This window comes from Saimiri boliviensis, chromosome 10 (assembly GCF_048565385.1).
Source record: "Saimiri boliviensis isolate mSaiBol1 chromosome 10, mSaiBol1.pri, whole genome shotgun sequence".
NCBI classification, from domain to species: domain Eukaryota; kingdom Metazoa; phylum Chordata; class Mammalia; order Primates; family Cebidae; genus Saimiri; species Saimiri boliviensis.
In genome coordinates this window covers 23250789-23273172 of record NC_133458.1, presented here as the reverse complement: position 1 = coordinate 23273172, position 22384 = coordinate 23250789, and the positions used below count along the sequence as shown (strand labels likewise).

Below are 22384 nucleotides of genomic sequence, written 5' to 3'. Positions count from 1 at the left end.
TGAAAAACTGTTGTATTTGGAAGGTATATGATTCTATCTGTGTTACCTGAAAATTTCATTTAACAATAAAATGTATTATAATGTCACTCTACCATATAATTGAAAGGTACTCAAATAAATCCCTACTCTGATATTTTAAATCCTTAATTCTGCTCTTTAAAATAATGATTCATCTAGTCACAAAATTCCAGAATAACCAGACTTTGCATGCTAGCCCCTGCCTCCCTGCTTTTCATAGTCACGGTCACTGCTTCGTGTCACTTTAGTAGCTGGTGACAGTCAAAATCTCTACTAATGAGGGATTTCTTACATTGGATGCAAATTTGAGATGGGAATGAAAACAGGTATAAATAGGTAGAGAGCATGTATTCCATCTCATAAATGCCTTTCTGAAATCTTGGTTAAAAATAGTTACAGATGCCAGTCTGTCGTATTCTCACACTCAAAGGTACCTATTAGATTTCTCTTTTCCTTTAACATTTTGCAAAGGGAATAAATGTAAAACCATGTATTAAGTAAATATATGACATATGGTAGTTGAGGATAATGTATTTAGAAGCATGGGAAAGACAAGGGGATGGACAACTGTACATTATGAAGAAAAAGCCCATATCCTTCAATGAAGGAAGTTACACTAAATGAGGAGGAACGTTTGGTAGAATTTGAGACTATGGGAATTGTTCTTGGTGATACGGTATGAGGAAAACATTCCCCACGCATAAAAACCTGTAATCTACAGGTAGAAGTTTTATTCCTTTTTCACATACTAGAAGTTGGAATGTTTACTGTATTAAAAGTAATCATGTGTTAAATTATTTTGCGTACCTGGTTGCATGTATAGAACATTTCAGTAAGGAAAAATCCAGGCTTTGTCTTCTTTTCAGAAACAAACTTTTTTTTCCCCCTTTTACATCTCTAATTCTGGGAAAGGTTTCAGCAGTGAATAAATATGATCCTCCCGCTGAAGCGGTTGCAGCCCGAGACCACCTGACCCATGTTGTCAACAGCATGATGCAGCCGCAAAGGATCTTTGACAGGTATTTATTAGGAATCCACAGGCCAGAATTCAGGGTGAGCAAGTGAAAGACAGCCTCACCATTTTCCCTCGCCCTCTATTTTGTGACTCCTTCATTTCTGATCAATGCCACTTTTCCCCCTTCTCTGAGGGAAGGGGCCAACTCTTTATTCGACAGATGATATTGTCCCTGTTACAGCGTATTATTAATATTATGTACTTGAATGTGTTACTTGCTTGTTGGTTTTTTCCCAAGCATGGTGATGAGTTGATTCATCCTCACTGGTTTGTCTGGCCTCTTGTGTGGTGGCCAGCCTGTGCCAACAGTGAAATCTAAAAAAAAAAAAAAGTTAAATTTTCAGTCTTAGAATAGAAACACAGACCTTAACTTTAACAGAAAATTGTGATAATTTATATCCTTCGTAAATTTTCCCTCAGCTGTGAGTGAATGCTAAATACCCTTGCCAGAGACTGTTCCATGAATTCCCATTATTAGGGAGTCCCTTAGAAGAAGCCTAACTAGCCTAAGGGAAATGTGAAACAGTCTTTGCACTAAGCTATGATAAACTCAGCAGGGAGGAGTTGCCCAGCTTGATCAAATGCATGAACAGAGTCTCTCACCTCTGAATTTGAAGACAGATTTACCATGCTTTCTCCATTTCTTTTTAAAACAATCTGTTAGAGCAGATGGCCGTTTATGCTATAAGGATAATGCAGAAATTCTATCAATACCCAAAGGCATTTAAAAAATGCTTGTAAAATCTCTTGGATATATAAATGGCTTCCCTTCTTCACGTGGTATTTACTCCTTCCTGTACTTCACATGACTGGTTTCCCACAGAGAGCAAAATGTTTTATTTTGCAAGCCAGGACATGATTTTTACATATAATTTAATAATGTAGACATTGACAGTTTTACATGTTCATGGTGGCCCTCCAGGTAAAATGAATTATATTTGTTTACATACATCTGGAAAAGCACATTTGCTTCAAAAGAGGGGCATTTATGTCCTCATCGTATTTCTTTTCTAGTTTATAGTATTGCTGGTTGTTTCATGCTTTAGGATACATTTAAATAAAAACATATATCAAAGAAATTTGCAGCAGTGTTTGATAAACACATATATCTTGATCATTTCTGGCTGTTGGCAAACAAGAACAAAGGCCAAGTAGGCCCAGATCTTCCAGGGCAGAGTAGCATTCATTGTGGGAACTCATGGACACAGTACCAGTAGCCAGTGTGCAGCCTGCAGTGCCGTTCCTACTCTGTCTAGGCCAGTACACAGCTCTCTGTCGGCACCAGTAGTCAGGATCCAGGAGAGCAACCCCGACTCTTGACTTTGGGACTTGTATGCTGCATTACTGGGGAATCACTGTCCCCTCTCCTGGTATAATTGGGGTGAGGATACAGTATTAAAATGACATGGCCAAACCTTGACTCTGGTAGTTGTTGATAGCTTCCTTGCTTTCTGACATGGCAAAGTTATCCAGACACATCTTGTACATGTCCTGTCCCAAATCTGGAATCAGTCATTTCTGTAAGAAGCCCTAGTTTTAGTGAAAAATAGTATTTCCAAACCCCAATCTGGGGGTTAAGATACTCATTGCTACCAGGTTGGTCATTATTTATAGGCCTTTTAGTGGAAAGAGCTAAGAATACCAGTCTTTTCATCAATTCGTCTGTCCATCCATCCATCCAGCCAGCCATCCATCCATCCATCCATCCCATTTGTATCTATCTGTATCTGTTCTATCTATATCTACCTCTATTTGGGTAGACCTATCTCTGTCTATCTATAGATAGATGGATTAAAAACCTTCTGAATTCTTGCTATTTACAATATGATTCCAAAACTACAGTTAAGCTTTTACTCAACCTCCTTTCTACTGCATGTGTATTTCCTTTTTTCCCCACACCAAGAATCCTGGTTCTAAGGGACACAGAGGACGATGAAATTACCAAATCCCGTAATTACTCATTTAAAAAAATCCTAGATTGTACCACAATGGTATCAGAATACTAATACTACCACCAAAATGATTCCTGAAAGCATTAAAAATATTTTTTGCCTACAATTTGCCCATTTTCTACCATGTTTTTTGTTGTGCTAAAACATATGTTACAAAGTTTGCCACTTCAACAGTTTTTAAGTGGACAGGCCAGTGGCATTAAGTACATTCATAATGTTGTCTAACTATCACCACCACCATCTATTTCCAAAACATTTCCATTACCTCAAACGGAAACTCTGTACCCATTAAGCAATAACTCCTGGTTCTGCTCTGCTCCAGCCTCTGATAAGCTCTAATCTACTTTTGTCTCTATGAATTTGCCTATTCTATGTATTTCATATCAGTGTCAACCACCCCATTTAAAAAATAGTGTTGTACTAAATATAGTTGACTCTAGTTTTGACTATTGTCAAAACATGTAGCCATCACATAGTGTATTTCTCCTTCTGGCTCTCATTTAGTCTTAAGTCTAAGGCTAACTGCATAGTTATTGCTCACTCCCAGTCGTTATATTGATGTCCCTTGAGTCACTTTTGTTGTATGAAGCTTGTTTTCGAGTAGATTCCTTAGAAAGGGATATGGGATCAGTATCCGCTAAAATCTTGCATGTTATAGTAATGTGTGCCCTTTATATGTGAAAGTCATTTTTGCTAAATGTAAAATTCATGACTCACACTCTTTTCCTTGAATATATTAAAAATGTTACTCCATTGTGTTTTGGAATAAAACATTGTCAAAATATGATGATAATTTTCTTTTCCTTATAAGTAATATGCTTTTCTTTTCTAATTGGAATTTTTTTCTTTTTCTTTAAAGCCCAGTTAATTTTATTAGACTATGTCCTGGTACTAGTTCTGGGCTGATAGTTTAGGTATAATGAGGGCCCTTTCAATGTGTAGTTTTTTGTTTGTTTGTGTGTTTTTCCTTTTTTTTTAATTTCAGGGAAGGTTTTTTGAAGTCTCTGTTTTCTGTTCCTTTGCTTTGGTTTTCTTCTTCAGGAAGAAGCTCTCTTTTGCTTATTTTCAATATTTGTCACTTTCTTTTTCTTAGTTATTTAAATATATATATATATATATATATATATATATATAGAGAGAGAGAGAGAGAGAGAGAGAGAGAGAGAGAGGTAATTGTAGATTCACATGAAGTTGTAAGAAATAATACAGAGAAATTCCATATACCAGTCACCCAGTTTTCCTCAATGGTGATATCTTACCTAACTATGGCAGAACATTAAAACCAGGAAATTGACCAGGAAATTCACCAATCTTACCGGATTTCACCAGTTTTGCATGTACTCTTTTGTCTTTAGCTCTGTTGACTTCTGTGCAATTTTATCACATGTGTAGATTCATCTTAGCACCACTATAATCAAGATGTAGAGCAGTTTCATCAAAAGATCCCTTGTAACACCCTTCAACAGTCACGGCACCTCCCTCCCTGTCATCTTCCCTAACCCCTGGAAACCACTAATCTGTCCCGGTCTCTATCTATAATGCTGTCATTTCAAGCATGTAATAGAAATAGATTCATACAGTGTATAGCCTTTTGGGATTGGGTTTTAGTTTCCCACTCACACTCATCCCCTGGAAATCCATTCAAGTTGTTGCATGAATCAATAGTTCATTCTTTCTTATTGGCCTGTAGTATCCCATGGCATGGATGCATCACAATTACTTGAACTATTCACCTGTTGAAAGACAACTGGATTGATTCCAGTTTTGGGTGATTACAAATAGAGCTGTCATGAACATTCACATTTAGGCTTTTGTGTATGCATGGCGTCAGCCTGCCTGCTCTCGGCAGGTACCCAGTGGCTGCTTTGAGGTTCACTTGCTCTCAGGTGTGTCAGATGCTGCCCCATCACTTCCCTCTTCTTCCTCCTGCATTGACTCCAGTACCACACAGGTTTTGTTGGTTCGTGGCTCTTAGATTGAAAAACGATGCTTTTTGTTGTTGCCACAGACTCTTCTCAGAATCTATACCCACGTCTTCACAGAATCCATACCTCAGCCATGTGGTTTTTTTTTTAGGTTTTCTATTTTATTTCAGATTGCTACAATTTGTGCCATGAGTAGAGTCTAAACATATCTATTCAGTGTGTTGTGAGAGATTTTATTAATAATCAATTTATTCTTTAGTCCAGGCTTCAGGCTTGGCAGCCAAGGCTACGTTTGTATATCAGCTGTCCCTTATTAGCTATCACTTTGAGCAAGTTAATTAACCTCCTTATCTCCTTGTACGTCAGTTTCTTCATGTGTTAAAAGGGGAAATGACAGAAACATCTTCATTAGCTTCTTGTGGTAATTAAATGAGATAATACATGTATGACTCCTGGAATACTTCCTGGCACATAGTAATTGCTCAGGTAAATTTTGGCTATTACTGTTAAGTTGGCTTTACATACTTGCATTCTAATTCAGTAGTTATGAACATTTATCTTAATTTTACAGTCTTATTTAACTTTAACAGTCTTATTTCTTTCACTGATCAGTTTTGGGGAGGAATATTTCACTCTAGCAATCAAGAACCAATACATGTTATATTTTTCCTTTAAAAGTCAAGTTAAATTACATAAGTTCCTATTTTACCTTATGTGATATCTATGCTCTGAATATTATTTGTGGCGTATAATCAATCTGTTTCTGGAAGGTACAACTATTCTTCTATGCAGTGTCTTATACAGCAAGTGCTCATTTAGCCGGGTTTATGATGGATGTAGTTAATGTGCTGTCTCTTTGACTGCAGTAGGCCAATTGATCTGGTCCTGTGTTGCAGCACTCTTCCAAGCCTGGATGCCCCCTATCCCATGCTCATATTAGCTGGTCCTGAAGCTTGTGGGAAACGAGAACTTGCCCATCGCCTCTGTAGACAGTTTAGCACTTACCTCCGATACGGGTAAGTTTGAAATTCATATGAATTATTGCAGGTATCAATTCATTTCTTCCTTTCTTTCTCTTTCTTTCTTTCTGCCTTTCTTTCCCTCCCTCCCTCCCTCCCTTCTTTCTTTCTTTCCTTCCTTCCTTCTTTGTTTCTTTCTTTCTTTGTTTCTTTCTTTCTTTTCTTCTTTTCTGATGGAGTCTTACTCTGTTGCCCAGGCTTGAGTGCAGTGGCACAATCTCGGCTCACCGCAACCCCCGCTTCCTGGGTTCAAGAGATTCTCCTGCCTCGGCCTCCCGAGTAGCTGGGACTACAGGCATGTACCACCATGCCCAGTAATTTTTGCATTTTTATTAGTGATGGGGTTTCGCTCTGTTGGCCAGGCTGGTCTTGAATTCACTCCTGACCTTGTGATCCTCCTGCCTTGGCCTCCTAAAGTGCTGGGATTACAGATGTGAGCCACTGCGCCCAGCCTTCAATAGTTCATTTCTAGTAAAATCTCAGTTGTTGCTAATGTTGGCTATTAATTTTAAGCAAGTTCAGAAATATACAAAACAACTTAATATTTAAGTTATACTTAAATATTGTAGCAAATATTACACTTAAATATTGTAGCAAAGTCAAAAGTAGTAAGTAAACTGAAAGTTCAACAGATATTAACTCTTGGTAAGGACAAAGCACCATGTGAGTGTTAATCCTTCAAGGTAAAATATTGATAAAATTGGATCAATGTGATTACCTGGTCCTGGAATGATGGAATCTTGATTCTTGTGCCATTCTACGATATGGTAAAGATGGTTGCTAAAGTATAATTCTAGCAATAGAAGAACTTACCATATAGAGGAAGAAACAAAATAGTTTTTCTTTTGTGAAGCAGACAGTAAACACACAGCAGTGACTCCCCTACTGCCCCATAAATAAGCAAGTGAACCAGCATGGCTTATTCATGCTGTTACCCATCATTTCCATAAAAGGCTTATCAGCTTCTTTGCCATTTATCATACTGTGATATACACTGTATTTTTTTAACTTTAATTTTCCAAATGCTTAACTTAATTCAGTCTCAGTCCAAATCACCCTCCAGGATTTGAAAATAAACATCTTTTTAATTAAGCATGATGGCATTTGAAGGCAGGCTTCTCCCATTGCCTTGCAGTGTGACAGCGTGAATCACCATGTTGTGATGTGTGATGGGCAGATCTGTGTTCAGTGACAGCCTCTCCTGTCTGAGCTTGGAACACATGCCAACAGCACTTGAGCTTCTTTGCCTCCAACAGGTCTTCCTATTTTGAGGCATAATTTAGGAGGAAGGAAGGAGAAGAAGCAGCATGTTTTTTCTTTATCTTTCCTTCAGGTTAGCATTCAATACAGTTCAAGATTTCTGGAGCAAACAGTTTGCTTAGTGATGTCTTAGTGACACAGTTAAAATAGAGGAACGTGTCTGAAAAACCAGAACCATCAAAAAACCCACAAAACTCCAACTGAGTTTAAAGATTTTTTTAGAGGCCAAGTGCAGTGGCTCATGCCTCTAATCCCAGCACTTTGGGAGGCTGAGGCAGGTGGATCACTTAAAGCCAGGAGTTCGAGACCATTCTGGCCAATATGGCAAAACCCCATCTCTACTAAAAATATAAAAATTAGCTGGGTGTGTTGACACATACTTGTAATCCCAGCTGCTCAGGAGGCTGAGATGTGAGAACCCAAGGTTTTGCCACTGCACTTCAGTCTGGGCAACAAAGCAAGACTGTCTCAAAAAAAAAATAACATAAAAAAGGATTTTTAAAGAGGTTTTGGTGAATCAAATTTAGAATTGTCTATCATCTCTTAAACTGGTTTCCTCTTGTATTTTTTCTGTATGGTGAAGAAATTACTTTTAGATTAGTGATGCCTGTCACTGAGCTGAGGATGTGACTGCAAAGATATATAGGACAGCGAGAAAAATAAGTGGAAATTTTTCCCTAATGCTATTACAAAAAAAAAGTGCCTTCCCTGAAGCTATACATGTTTAAACAATGTAAACACTATTTCAAGCAGGCCCCATTTATTTAGATATTTAAAATTACATCCTTTATTTGAACAACTCTAGGCCACAAATAATATGGAATAATTTATTGATTAATATATTTTAAACACCCTGAAGTAACAAAAGTAAATTAAAAGTTAATGTTAGAATGAAAATATAGAGTACATTATGTTTCTGTGGGTGTATGGAACCTTTTTTTAAAGATAAGCTGAACACAATGAATGGAAGGTCAAACTGAGGCAAAAGGGTATGTGCTATTTTGCTAATGTGTAAATTTGGAACTTTTTAGCAAACCAAAGTAACCTTTGAGGAGCCATGGTTTTCTCTAGTTCCTTTCGCATCTCTGATACCAGTTATGTTGTAAATGGTTGGTAGCCCAGTCTTGTTTATTTATCTGTTAGGCCGTTGCCAAGGCGTGCTTTGTTGGATATGTTTTTAGAGGTGGTTATTGACTCATCATCAAGATTCTGAGCCAATCTGCCCTTACATTCTTACCTGGTACGGCCTCCCAGTTACTCATTTTAATTAAATCTTTTGTAATTAAAATGCTTATCCATCATGCTTGTGATTAATTGATGTAATATCTACTTTCCCTGATTGTCTGTAGCCCATTGAAGGGTAGGGCTCCTGTCAGCCATGTTCACCATTGAGTTCTCAATGCCCAGTATATGGCCAGGCACTTAATATGTGTGTGATAAATATTTGTTAAGTAACTGACTGACTAATTGAGTAAATGGTTGGCGGAATTAATGGTATTGTATACAACAGATTATGACAGTGACTGTAATAGAAGCATGGGTGATTTTCTCCAACCTCCACTCATGGAGCTATGCAGAGATGAATGGATTCATCCATTTGTTCATTCTTTCAATAAATATTTATTGAATTCCTCTCTTGTGCTAGTCCCTGAGGGTACAGCAGGAACAAGACTGGTGAGGTCTTTGCCTTAATGAAATTTGGAATTTAATGGGGGACTCAGACCTTAGCTAATTAGTGCTATGTGAAATTTAGGTGGAGGTACAAGATGGCAAAACAGAATCCTAAAATTAGCTTCATGCTCCTGTGCTGTTACTGCCACCACTGCTATTTTTCTTTTCTGGCTGGAATTAGTGGTGAGTAGAAAGACACTCGTAACTGCCTCCCTCCCAACTACAAACTCATTCATCCACCTCCCTCACAGGTTCAGAAGCACCATCCAACCGTTCACTGTCATCCTCATGAAGGCAGAGGTCAAAGTTTGTTCAATGGCAAATTATTCTAAGAATTCTATCAAGGCCTGGATAAAAGACTATGCATTGGATGGAAAAGGAAATTAGATAGCTAGTTATTTTATCCATTGAGAAAGTAAGATAGTGCTACCGTTCTATGCAGCAACTTTCTGGTTAAAACTAAAAAATAAAACCAAAGCACATTATCAAGGGCAAGTCATTGCTCTTGTTTAGATTTTCTTTTCTGTTATTCTTTATCCAACATAAGTTTTATTGATTTTTAATTATGTGAAAAGAAAAATAGCATGAACACAGTCTCATTGTGAAACATAAAAGTCTTTACAAGGCACTTTCTCCACCATTTCCTTGAATCATTTCTTTCCCTTCTCCTCATTTAATTTTATCCTGGTATTTTACTTCCTTTCTAAATTGCATTGATCCAAGATCAAGACATTTAATGAAATTTCCGCATGCTAAGTTGCATATCCAGATATATAAATATTGAAAACATAACTCAGTCACATAACAAATATTGGCATGGCTGAGAGATTTTGCTGTAGTTAAGTTTTGATTTTACTATTTGCTCTTGGTTTTAGAAATATGTTGAATATCCTTTCTTTACCTGTATTAGTTATGGGTGACCTAGAGATACACATTTACTTTCTTCAAAGTCTCTCTATTGATTTCCAGCTGTAATACCCCACAAATCAGTGACTTCCTGGAAAAGTGCCAGATAATGAGGGCCGCACAAAATGATGTCATCATGCCTATTTATCCTCTGGATTTAAGGCCATGAAAGTGATCTGAATGGTCCTGAAAGGAAAACTTTATTCTTTCTTAGATATTTATTTTACAGCCATCTCGATTTTTATAAGCTGCTCATGATGTTCACTACTAAATATATTCTATTTTTAGCATTATAATACAGTAAAACACAAGACCACAGCTATTTTGCTACATGAGATGGTGTTAGCTACAGCAACATAAATGCTGTCTCAGCTAATGGGTCTGTTTATATACATGTGACAAATTTGTAGAATGGTTCATTTATTCATTAAGTATTTATTGAGTGCTGTGCATATGCTATATGCTGGTGATGGAACTGTGAATGAACAGACATGGTTCTTCTCCTCTTGACAGCTTAAAAAGTAGTATGGGATTTAAACAGGTAAATGCTAATAAGATAGTTGGATGGATGCTATGATGAGGGAGGTAAACAGCCTCTGAGATAGAAATCAAAGAGAAATGGGATGTGAGGCTTGAGTTGGGGTGTATTCTAGGCAGAGAGGATAGCATATGGCTGAGCTTGAAATATCAAGGTAGATGGCAGACCAGACTGGGAGGATAGACAGGGGTCTGGTCATAAAGGATTTCTAAACAAGGTAATGGCGTGATTGCATTTGCATTTTAGAAAGCGTACCCTGTTGGCAGTTTGGGAAAGGGCTTAGGGAAGAAAGTCTGGAGACAAGACCAGTTAGAATTTAGTGACAGGTGACGATCGCATGAGTCAGAAACTAGTGTGTAGTTACTGAAAAGTGGGCAGAGTAGTGGTTTCATGGAGTTTGATACTTAGATACAGTATGTGCTGGAATCTTTTGTGTTGAAGATCACTTAAATTGTATCCAGCAAGCTATTGGCATGTATCTGCTCTGGGTGTTCAGACCAATTTCATTTACCTGCTGAATTCCTCTAGGAATACCTGGGCTTTTGTGGCTATCCATTAATAGAGCTCACTTACTAACAATGTGATGTGCTGTCACGTGCTTGAATCCAGATGTGCTGAGAGCCAAGCCTCTGCTTAAGTATTTGCAGTAACAAGTTCATTATTTCCTGAGGCAATCTGGTTCAGAATTAAGATTCTAAGTCTGGATGCTTCTGAATGACACTGAAAAAAATTCTACTTCCTTATCTACCTGCTAGCTCTTCTTATATATCTTTTCTTCCTGTTACATTTCCCTGGAAGCTTTGGGATTCCATTATTTGGCCTGGCCTTCCAATTCCTTTTCCTCTTGACCATCTCCTTTCTGTGAACTTGGTTTGGTAGCAGCCTCAGTGACATCTGGCCATGAATTGGCACCCTTAGACTTTTAGGACCAGAGTTGGAGTCTGGGGTTCATTTCCAACTCAGTCATTTTCTCAGTTAAGTGAAACTCCCTGGGATTATGGTGCCCATTACAAACCATAAATTAACTAGTAAATTAATTAGTAAATAATAAACATGTGGAAAGATTTAGACAAGGGAAAAGAAGGATTTTGAAAGTCCTGGCTCAAGCAAATTTCTTTGTCTAGACTTGGTACCATTTTTCCTAAGTAAGTTTAATGAAAAGTTGCTTTCACTATGAAGCATTTTCTTTTCGAGATGTTCATATTTCGGCAGCATATAACATGGTGAACATTTGTATATGTGAAAATTGGATGACAAGTTCAAAAAACCGCAGGTCATCTCAGGTCCTTCTTAACAGAAAGTCTGCAGGTCCTGTCATCAGCATTCTGCACGTCAGTGGAGCCATCTCTTTATTTACCTGCCTAGAAGCTTCAGATTGCTTCTTTGTTTTGTCTTTCTTTGAGAAATTCTGAAGAAATTCTTGCCACTCAATTCCTTTGTTGAGAAACGAAAGTTCAGCATAGTGTGTAAAGGCTGTGCTAAGGGTTTGTTGCAAGGGTGCCAAGCTCTTGATTTATCTTCCCTGTTTGTCAAGAACACCGATAGACAGAGGGTGTCAGGTCTCTGCTAAGACACGTGAAGAAATGCCAGTGTATTCAAACAATAAAACAAATGCCATGGTGTTTTGACAGTCTTCTCTTAGAATGTACTCTCATTCCTGAGTATACAATTTAAATATGATGTTAAGACCGTAAAATTTATTAGTACAGTTAATTCTTGAGTATAATGGAAAGGGAGCAGTGGTATGAATTGTAAACATTTATTTGTCTTTGCAAGGAAGAGCCTTTTGAGGTTGCAACTTTACTCCCTGAATTAGTATGATATTAATAAGAATTGGCTTTTGAGTATCTTGGCATTGCTACTTAGTAACATTCCTTTATCACTGTGCCTCAGTTTCATTATCTGTAAAATAAAAAGTAGAAATACTACCTAGCTTATGGTTTTTGCAAGGAATAAATGAAATAGCATGTCAGGTGTCTAACTATCCTTGTCTCTTATTTGATTATTTACTTATTGAAACAGGGTCTTGCTCTGTTGTCTTGGCTGGAACGCAGTGGGTCAGTTACAGCTTGCTGCAGCCTCAAACTACTGGGCTTAAGTGAGCCTCACACCTCAACCTCCTGAGTAGCTGAGACCACAGGCACACGCCACCACACTTGGCTAATTTTTAAATTTTTTTGTAGAGACAGGATCTCACTATGTTGCCCAGGCTGGTCTTGAACTCCAGGGCTCAAGCAATCCTCCTACCTTGGCCTCCCAAAGTCCAAGGATTGCAGGAATAAGCTGTAGTGCCTGGCCCTCATCTCCTATTTTAAAACTACAGGATAATCTAAAAATCAGTTTGCATTTCCTGAACTTAACATTGGAAGGCAGAATGATATGAATTCAAGAATCCTGGTGGTTGAGACCACCATATTCTTCTTGTAGGACCAGTACTGGCCTGCTGTGTGACCTTAAAGGAGTAATTTTTATAATCATCTATGAAATGGAGTTCTTAGCACCTGTTATCCACCTCTCACGTTTTGTTTTTTCATTCATTTTACAAAAATTTATCAAATGCCTGCTCTGTGGCAGACATTGGGAAGGCAATGGTGAATAAAATGAATAAGACATGGTCCTCCCCTTTATGATTCATATGTTCTTCTGGGGAAGATGGGGGAAAAAACCCCAGGTAAATATATAAAAGAAATAAGTTCTGGTGATACAGAGTAGTTGAGGGGTGTGGTGGGATGGGGAGGCTATTTCAGACAGTGGTGAGAAAAGGCCTCTTTGGTTGAGTTGAGAATTCCATTCAGCATCGGCACCATGGATTACCACGGGAGGTTTATATATGATGTTGATATGGACCAAGCACAGGGTGCATGAGTTAGATCTGGCTTCAAGTGGTGGAGGGCATGGGCCTGAACATATAATTGGAATGCAATTGGCACAGACGCTGAGGCGGCGGAAATATAAAGAGATGAATAATCCAGCCGTAAAAGATCAGGAAAGGATTTTTGGAGGGTTGACATTTAAACCGAGTCCTGAAAACCAAGTAGGCCAGCCAGATGGAAGGAGAGAAAGACAGCCTGTGGAAAATGCTCATAGATAAAACATGAAAGCTGGTGGGTGTTAAATAGTTGAATGGTTAAGTATTGTTATACTTCCTAAAGTATTATTACATGATGGCAGAGGAAGTGGTTCAGAAGGTGATAAATAATAATGAGTAAAAATTTGGTATGGATAATCCAAATTTTCTATAATCCTTATAGATGATAGCAACTGAATATAGCCTGGAACTCCAACACCACCATGTTCTCACAATTATGTTACTTTATGATTTGTGGATTAACTTCATTTTTTAAAACATACGTTATACTGAAATCTTTTCCATTTTGAATTTCAAGTTAGAAAGAGACTAGGTGATCTGTTTTATGATTTCAGGGCCTGTCACACCACAAGACCACCATACTTTGGAGAAGGGGATCGAGTTGATTATCATTTTATCTCTCAAGAAGTTTTTGATGAAATGGTAAACATGGTAAGAATTTTTGCCTTTGTTTTTATTGCACAAGAAATACATGTCCTCTGGCAAAAATATTAGGAAATAGTTATAAATAAAAAAAGGAAGAATTAAATTTTGTGCTTGTTATGAGAGGTGAGTTCTTATTGGGTTATTTTTTTCTTAAAGTACTTAATACATCATTCTTCACAAGCTTCTTTATTTTATGGTCTTGGAGAAAATATTGTAAATTTCCAATAAAAATGAATGAGTAGGCATTTTAAGGAAATAGAACTAAAGCAGTATGAAAAATTCTTGTGATCTGTGCTTATCAGCTGCTGCTACTGTTATTAATCAGATTTACTCAAACAGTTCTTACAGAACTGATAGTACACAAAGCTTATAAATTAAGTATGTCTGGAGATGTGGATATTCTGCCCAGAGAGTACTCTTTCTGTGTGTTATCTGTGGTGCTTTCTAATTGTTACAACCCGAAGCACCATTTCAATATGCTGTGTCCCACGTAGTTGGCTTGTTCTGGACATGTTGCCTTCCATGGTCATGTTCCTGTTTGAGAAGTTCTCAGTCCTGGAGGCCAAGCAGTTCACTAATGCAGATGGCAGCTCTTGCTAGAAGATGGGAGAAGATCCCTAACTTCTTTGGGGACTATGTTTTTACAAGGTCAAGGTAATTAACCCTGCGTTAGTCCATTTCACAAGCACTCGGAGTAATCTTGTTCAATTTAAATTTTGGGCTTTTTCATTTGTTTTTTACTGAAACCCTCACAATCTAGTTGTTGGTAATAACTCGAAACACCGCAACACTCTTGTCTTTGAATTCATTTTTTTCAAAACAACTTATTTGTTCCTTCTTGGCCTTCACAGACAAAGGGAACCCTCATAATCCTCGCATGTTTTATCTGTTGAAAGTATATGCTAATGTAAATTCATATCTGCCCATGACTTCAGTTAAACTGAAAGAGTATCTCATATTTTCATCATGACCAATGAAATCTGTAAACCTTTTGTTTTTACTTCACCATGGCCCTTATTTTTGTTTATATCTTCGTTGTGTCTATCACCAAGTAAATCCTACATGCCTTTCTTTACCTTTCTGAAGCCCACAAACTATCAGATGAGGGACTAATCTGTGTTTCTGCTTTTGAAAGATTGCCATCTAACTGGTGATGCCCTTATAGCTGCATATCCCCTTCCCCCTTTCCCCTTCTTTTTCCTTCTTCCTTCCTCTGTTCCCACCCCAAAATAATGGACCTGGCTTATACTTCGTTGTAGATAATCATGGAACTTTTCAGCCTAGGCTTTGCAGTTTCTGTGAGTTTAATTTGAATGGCCAACTCTTTACACAGTGCATGTTTTGTGGACTTCTCTTGTGTTCGTGGAGACATACAAGTGAGAAAATCCTATCATCCCTGGGCAGTTTTCACTCTAACCTTGTCAAAAAAACATCTTGGAAATTCTTCCTAATTTTTTCTCTTAGAGCTACATTTTGGCAGTTTAGTTTAATTGATTAGGAGTCCTCTGGTAATTTATGTTTCTAAAAGCCCCAATAGAGATTTGAGAAGTTATCTTGATATTAGTAAGAAGTATTCTCTTAGGACTCTGTAGGATGAAAGACAACTAGTTCCCAAAATTAATGTTAATTTCTCTTGTTAGAATATGAGGCATTTTTTTTCTCACTTCAGTTCATCTGTTCTCAGTACCCCATCTGCTATCTGATGTTTCATACCTTATCAGATCTGTAATCAAGTTAGTCTGGTTCAATTCCTAGTCTAAAAAGTCACTACACTTCTATACTATATTTAGTCTTAGAGGTTTTACTACCAATCCAAAAATTCTCCTGTGTTTGAGAAGTACTTATTTTTACTGCTTCTGATAATACATACATATACTTCAGGATAGTGTGATTTTCTTGAACTTGAATTTTGCCTCTGATCTCTTTTCCTTTAATGTAAGCTTGAGACTGTTTCATGAAGAGAGATAAAACCTAGAAATGACAAACTCATGACACATTTTCAGCTTTGCCAATCACCCACAGACACTCAGCCTTCTTTACACAGAACCCCCCTCCACACAGCAGCCACCCAGATAGTCTGCCCACCCCCCACCCCATCACAGCAACCCCATTGATGGACAACCTTGGCACATCGTTACCGTGGACAGTCACACCTTCCTGCCCTCACGGGTACAACACATAGCCTGCATACCCTCCCACACATGGTGTCTCCTCCCTCCCATCAGACACTTCCCCTGCAATGCACAATCATCCCCCTAACATGCCCACTGATAGGAGAACCCTTTTTATGGACACATACACAGTCCCCACAGAAGCTCTCCCTCTCCTGTAGAAATAAAACCACAGACCATGAGGTTTTTGGAGTATGACTATTGCTATTTATTAGGAAATCCACATGCAGTAAGAAATGAAAGTAGCATCACCAGCTAGAATGGGGTGGAGGGAAACCACTTAATCCCAAATCTTAACAAACCTGTAACGAGGTCTCTTTTATACCTATGTGCTATGCAAGATTCCTCCCAACTCTGCGTCTCCACATCTTTCTAGAAAATGAATTTTTTTTTGGATCCACAGTGGAAGGTCCTTGTACATATAAATAAACAAACTTATAGTTTATATCTGAAAAGGAATTCAGGTATACATTTTGAAAACAGAGTGAGTCAAATAGTGTTAGTCAGGGTTCTCCAGAGAAACAGAATCAATAGGATGTATATATATATATATATGTATCTCTCTCTCTCTCTCTCTCTCTCTCTCTCTCTCTATATATATATATATATATATATAGAGAGAGAGAGAGAGAGAGAGAGAGAGAGACTTAGGGTTGGGCTCACACCTGTAGTCCCAGCACTTTGAGAGGCTGAGGCAGGGGGATCACTTGAACTTAGAGGAGTTTGAGACCAGCCTGGGCAACATAATGAGACCCTATCTCTTCAAAAAATAAAAAATTAGCCTGGTATAGGGATGCACGTCTGTAGTCCCAGCAACTCAGGAGGCCAAGGCAGGAGGATTGCTTGAGCCCAGGAGGTCAAGGCTGTGGTGAATTATGATTGTCAACTGCACTCCAGTCTGTGTAACACAGCAAGACCCCATCTCTTAAAAGAAAGAGATTTAGTAGAAGGAATTGGCATACATGGGTTATGGGGACTGGCAAATCCAAATCTGCAGTGTGTGCCGGGCAGCCAGGAGATCCCAGTGGGTTCACCTTGCCTGCTGCCTAGACAGAGCTGATTTATCAAGACAGAAGACTTGCAATGGAGAAAGAATGATTCATGCAAAGCAAGCTGGGCAGGATACTGGAGTTTTATTATTACCCAGATCAATCTCCCTAAGCATTTGGGGATCAGAGTTTTTAAGGACAACTTGGTAGGGGGAAAGAAATGAGCTGGGAATGCTGATTGATCAGGTCAGAGGTGAAATCATAAGGGGTCAAAGTTGTCTGCTTGTGCTGAGTCAATTCCTGAGTAGGGACCACAAGATCAGATGAGCCAGTTTATTGATCTGGGTGATGCCAGCTGATCCATCAAGTGCAGGGTCTGCAAAATATCTCAAGCACTGTAGCAGTTTAGGGAGAGTCAGAATCTTGGTAGCCTCCAGCTACACAACTCCTAAACCATAATTTCTAATCTTCTCACTAATTTTTTAGTCCTACAAAGGCCATCTAGTCTGCTGGCAAGAAGGAAGTTTGTTTTGGGAAAGGGCTGTTGTCATCTTTGTTTTAAACTGTATAAACTCAGTTCCTCCTACAGTTAGTTCAACTTGTGCTCAAGAATGAACAAGGACAATGTGGAGGTTAGAAGCAAGATGGAGTCCATTAGGTTAGATCTCTTTCGTTGTCTCAGTCATAATTTCGCAATGGAGGTTTCAATGGTGCAGATGAAATCCAAAGACTGATCTTTTTGTTATATTGAGGCCTTCAACTGATTGGATAAAGCCCACCCACATTATGGGTGGCCATCTACTTCCTCAAAGTTCACCAATTTAAATGTTAATCTCACTCCAAACATATTCCATGTTGACACATAACACCAACCAACACATGCCAAAAACAAGATAAAGTGTCTATCCGAAAGGAGAGTCAGATATGTATCTACATAGGTTTTGCATACAAACATACACACACACACACACACACACACACGCACAAACACACACACGCATATATAAAGAAAAGGAGTCACAGTATTTGTTCCAAAAAAACAAAGTATAACACTGAAGGAGTAAAATAGTAAGAATATTTATTTTTGAGTTTTAAATTTTTGGAATACATAACATAAACTTCTTTTGATTATGGGGAATGTGGATTTTTTTCTCATCATCTGCAGCAGACACATTGCCCCCAGCCTCAAAAGACACCCTATGCCTTCTGGCCTCTGACCTCTTTCCCTGACAAACAGCCTATCCCTCTATGCTCACACTTCCAGAGCATCTGGGGCCAAGATGCTGGGTAGCAAGAGACCCAGCTGCTGCTGTTCTTAATGCTGCCACCGCCATTTGATGGGATTCACTGCAGGCCTGGAGGTTTTCACTGCATTGTTCATTTCAAAATCACGTATATGAGAAGTCATACTTGCCAAGGTCATCCACATGTTTATTCCTTCTACGGTCATCAGTTACCCAGTTTAGATTTGACCTAGTGGTTTAATGAATATAGTATTGCCAAAGAAAAGGCCATAGACAATTTCGAGAGACGTGCTTTTACTTGCCTTTTTTTTCCCCCCAAGGGAATACAGTTTTTGAAAGAACCGAGCTTCCAGAATACAGACAGAGGCATCATTTATAGTTCAAATGGCTATAGGGCAGACACTAGTCCTGTCGAATAACATTTGGGGCCGTTTCAATAGCAAGCTATCTTTATGAGGAAAACAGGATGGGTCTGCTTTTTCAAAGCTTTTAGGATGTCCCTGTAATTCATGGCCTCCAGGAATTATCCGTAATTCATGGCTTATCTTGGAACGCAAGGCTTTTGGAAATGGAAGGCTTTTCTGGGCTGCGTGGTGTGCTGGCATAGCTGAAATGGCAGTGGCAGAGGGCAAGCCATTAGTTTTGCTCTCTCAGTAATGAAGGTTTTGGTACGGGTTTGGCAGGAAGTGGGTAAGTAAACAAAATAGTCTATTGTACCATATGCTGCAGTGCCTTAATGCTTCTCAACATTTTGTCAGCAGGTTATTTCTAAAAAACCTAATTTTTTTTTTGTTCGCTGAGAATTCTGAATACATTTTTCTGTCACAGTTTGAAATTAAGTTTCATTGACCCCATTGTCACCCTGATACAGTTGCTAAAATTTGTAAGGTTTTTGAAATTATTTAAAATATGACATCAAATGATTTTAGCTGTAGTTAGATTCCATGATGGCTGCTGTTATATGAAAACCTTTGTTCTTCTCGAATTCCAGGGGAAATTCATTCTAACATTTATTTATGGTAATCACAAGTATGGATTAAATAGAGACACGGTGGAAGGTATTGCAAGAGATGGTTTAGCAAGCTGTATTCATATGGAAATAGAAGTAAGTGTCTTTCATTCAATTAATGTGTGTGTAGTTTGTGTGAGTGTGGTGTGTATGTGTGTGTGTGTGTGTGTGTGTGTTTGTGTGTGTATATCAATTTTTTTTACTGATACATAATTGAGGTACATATTTGGGGTGCATGCGATAATTTATATACATATTTGAAGTTGGGGAAGGGCTATGATGTACAGGTGGCACATTGCCAGGCACACAATAAATGGAAAATATTTTATTTATAATTAGTATGGGGATAAGATATGTGAAACACTAAGTAACAGGGATTAGGTTACAATACAAGAAATTGCACAGATATTTTGAGTGAAACTACTACTCAAGCTTTACTTTCTGTTATTTCCTCACTAAATGCTCCTTTTTCATTTTAGAACATGGCCTCTGTTTATAGAAAAGGGTGTAGATAAAGCCTGATTCTTAGAGTGTGGAGCTGGTTCCCAGTGCCCTCAGGACAATGGCAGCCCCATGCGGTCAACTTTGCTCCTTCCTTCTGCATGAGATGTGTGGGCTGTGCTGCCATTTAGCTGCAGGGGCTCGCTGGGTGTAACATTTTCATACATCTGGAAATTTAGACCTGTAGATGTCAGGAGGTTTTTCTCTCTATCCTGATACCCTGTCTTGCCCCAACGATGATCTATAGTTAGAGTATATAGAAGCTTCTCCAAAATTAAGATCCAGAGTAAAACTATGAATTTCCCACTCACTTATTTTAAAAATATATATATCTTTATTACATACTTGGAACCTTCAAAGGTGATTGCTTGTTTTTTCAAGATCCTTTAACTCAGCAGTATGACACTTTTGGAATTAAAAAAGCGATTATAAAACTGATTCAAAGCCTGGCGCGGTGGCTCACGCCTGTAATTCCAGCACTTTGGGAGGCTGAGGCGGGCAGATCACGAGGTCAAGAGATTGAGACCATCCTGACCAACATCGAGAAAACCTGTCTCTACTAAAATACAAAAATTAGCTAGGTGTGGTGGCACATGCCTGTAGTCCCAGCTACTCGGGAGGCTGAGGCAGAAGAATTGCTTGAACCTGGGAGGTGGAGGTTGCAGTGAGCCGAGATTGCACCACTGCACTCCAGCCTGGCGCCTGGCAACAGAGCAAAACTCTGTCTCAAAAAAACAAAACAAAACAAAACAAAACCAGATTCAGTTAGACCAAATGTACAGAAAACAAAACCTAGGCAAATCGGGTACCTAATCCTTCACTGTCAACTCTGAATCTTTCTTACTTTTTTTCTTTGTGACTTCACACCATAGGAGACTGTAATTCCATTCCCTTTTAGCTCTTTGTGTTGCTGTAAGTGTTCCCTAGCTTACACATTTCTTCCAGCTCTTTAACTGTCCTGACTTCAGAATATTGCCAGTCTTATTTCTCTGTGATTAATTGATTTTGTATCTTTAAGGAAAATTTTCTTTATTTCTATAATATGTAGCAAAAAGGTCTTTTCTAAAAAATGTCTTCCTTTGACAAGGCAGAGACAAAAATCAATGCATTTATGAGTACGGAAACTCTCCATGTGTGTGTCTACCTTTCTCCAGTTCAACAGTTCACTGAGCAGTGGCTCCTGTTTCACTGTTTTTCTCCCTGGGAGCTCACTCCTACTCATTTCCAGGAGATTGAGTCTGTAATTCGTGCTTTATTCCTCTGATTCTCCCCAGCCGAAGTATTTTTCCAGGCTGCCTTGGTCATTGACTCTTTCAGAAATTGTTTTGGAAACAGCCTGTATTTCTTCCATCTGAATTTTTAAAATGAAGATTTTGAACATTGAGTGAAACTGATTGAGATGGAAGGACTTTAGAGTCCATTTGGAATGGCTTTCATTTCACCTGTGAGGAAACTGATAGCCACAGAACTTGAAGGATGTGTGGAGTCTACAGGAGCCGGAGACCTGCTGTCATGAACAAGCCCTCCAAACTCACCGACCAGTCAGTACGTTACACAGTTTCACGCTGTGGTCTGGTCTGCAGGTTACGAGGGGCTTGGCCTTCCCAACCAGGGTGCTGATTTAGGTCCAGAAAGGGCCCCAAGATAATGACAAAGGGGTCACAGAAGAGCCTTTTCTCCTTGGTAAGATTGTTACCTCCTGGTGCTCCACAGAAGCCTTTTGAAATATCGAATTGAAATTACCTTTCTGTATTAAAGTTGCAATATTGCTATGAATGTACCTATTTTATATCTAGCAATTTTCTAACAGTCATATTCATTAGAATGATTAATTAAAGGAAAAACCAAGTGGAGTGAATTCTAATATTTCCAATGACGATTTAAAACTTGATGAAGAGAGAAAAGTAATCCAATCTTGAGATATTTATAGAAAAATAGTAGCTAACTATACAGATGAAATAAATTCTTCAATATATTAATAATACTACTTATACCTCTGTGGTCAGATGGCTCCAAAATGATTTCTAAATCATGTATCTGTTTCCAATTTATTATCTTCCTTTTAATGCACAGGGTGTAAGAAGTTTGAAATATTCCTATTTTGAGCCTCGTTATATCCTAGTGGTGCCCGTGAACAAGGAAAAATATGAGGGAGATTTACGGAGAAAGGGATTATTCAGTCGTGCAGAAATTGAATTTGCTGTCTCCAGAGTGGACCTTTATGTTAAAATTAATCAGAAATTTCCAGGATATTTTGATGCAGTAATCAATGCAGGTTGGTAATTTTCAGCAAAGTTTTATTTTTGAAATGTAAGGCTACTGAGTTAAAAGTTTGTTTTGTGGGAATAAAAGTCTTGGGTTAAAGATATTTTCCTTGAAACAGTGAATCACAAAGAGCTGCAAAAAGGGGTAAGAATCCAAGAGGTCTAACCTTCCACTGTTTTAATGAGAGCATTGTCTCAATTATTCCTTAAGATTGTAGCTAATAAGGTTTGGTGTAAAGTGAGCCTAAACTAAGTTCATTTTTTAGGGGACCTTGTTAGAACAAAGCCAAATTATATATAATGTGAAATACACATTTAAATTTCTAGAAAGGCATATGAAACTCAGGTGATTTTATTATAATCTACATATAGTTTAAAAACCCAACTA

The 22384-nt window shown here is 38.3% G+C and overlaps 1 protein-coding gene across 3 annotated transcripts in view; it reads left to right on the top strand.

Annotated features, from left to right (window-relative positions):
- The window catches only part of LRGUK (leucine rich repeats and guanylate kinase domain containing), a 131070-nt gene that overhangs the window by 48749 nt on the left and 59937 nt on the right, over positions 1-22384 (top strand). For all 3 annotated transcript variants that reach the window (XR_012512030.1, XM_003920982.4, XM_074379045.1), the window contains exons 10-14: positions 931-1037; positions 5807-5926; positions 13728-13824; positions 19214-19327; positions 21806-22007. Coding sequence is in view for 2 of the 3 variants with exons in the window: in XM_003920982.4 (XP_003921031.3) it covers positions 931-1037; positions 5807-5926; positions 13728-13824; positions 19214-19327; positions 21806-22007 (640 nt within the window). In the remaining variant the exon portion in view is untranslated. The remainder of the gene's footprint in view (positions 1-930; positions 1038-5806; positions 5927-13727; positions 13825-19213; positions 19328-21805; positions 22008-22384) is intronic.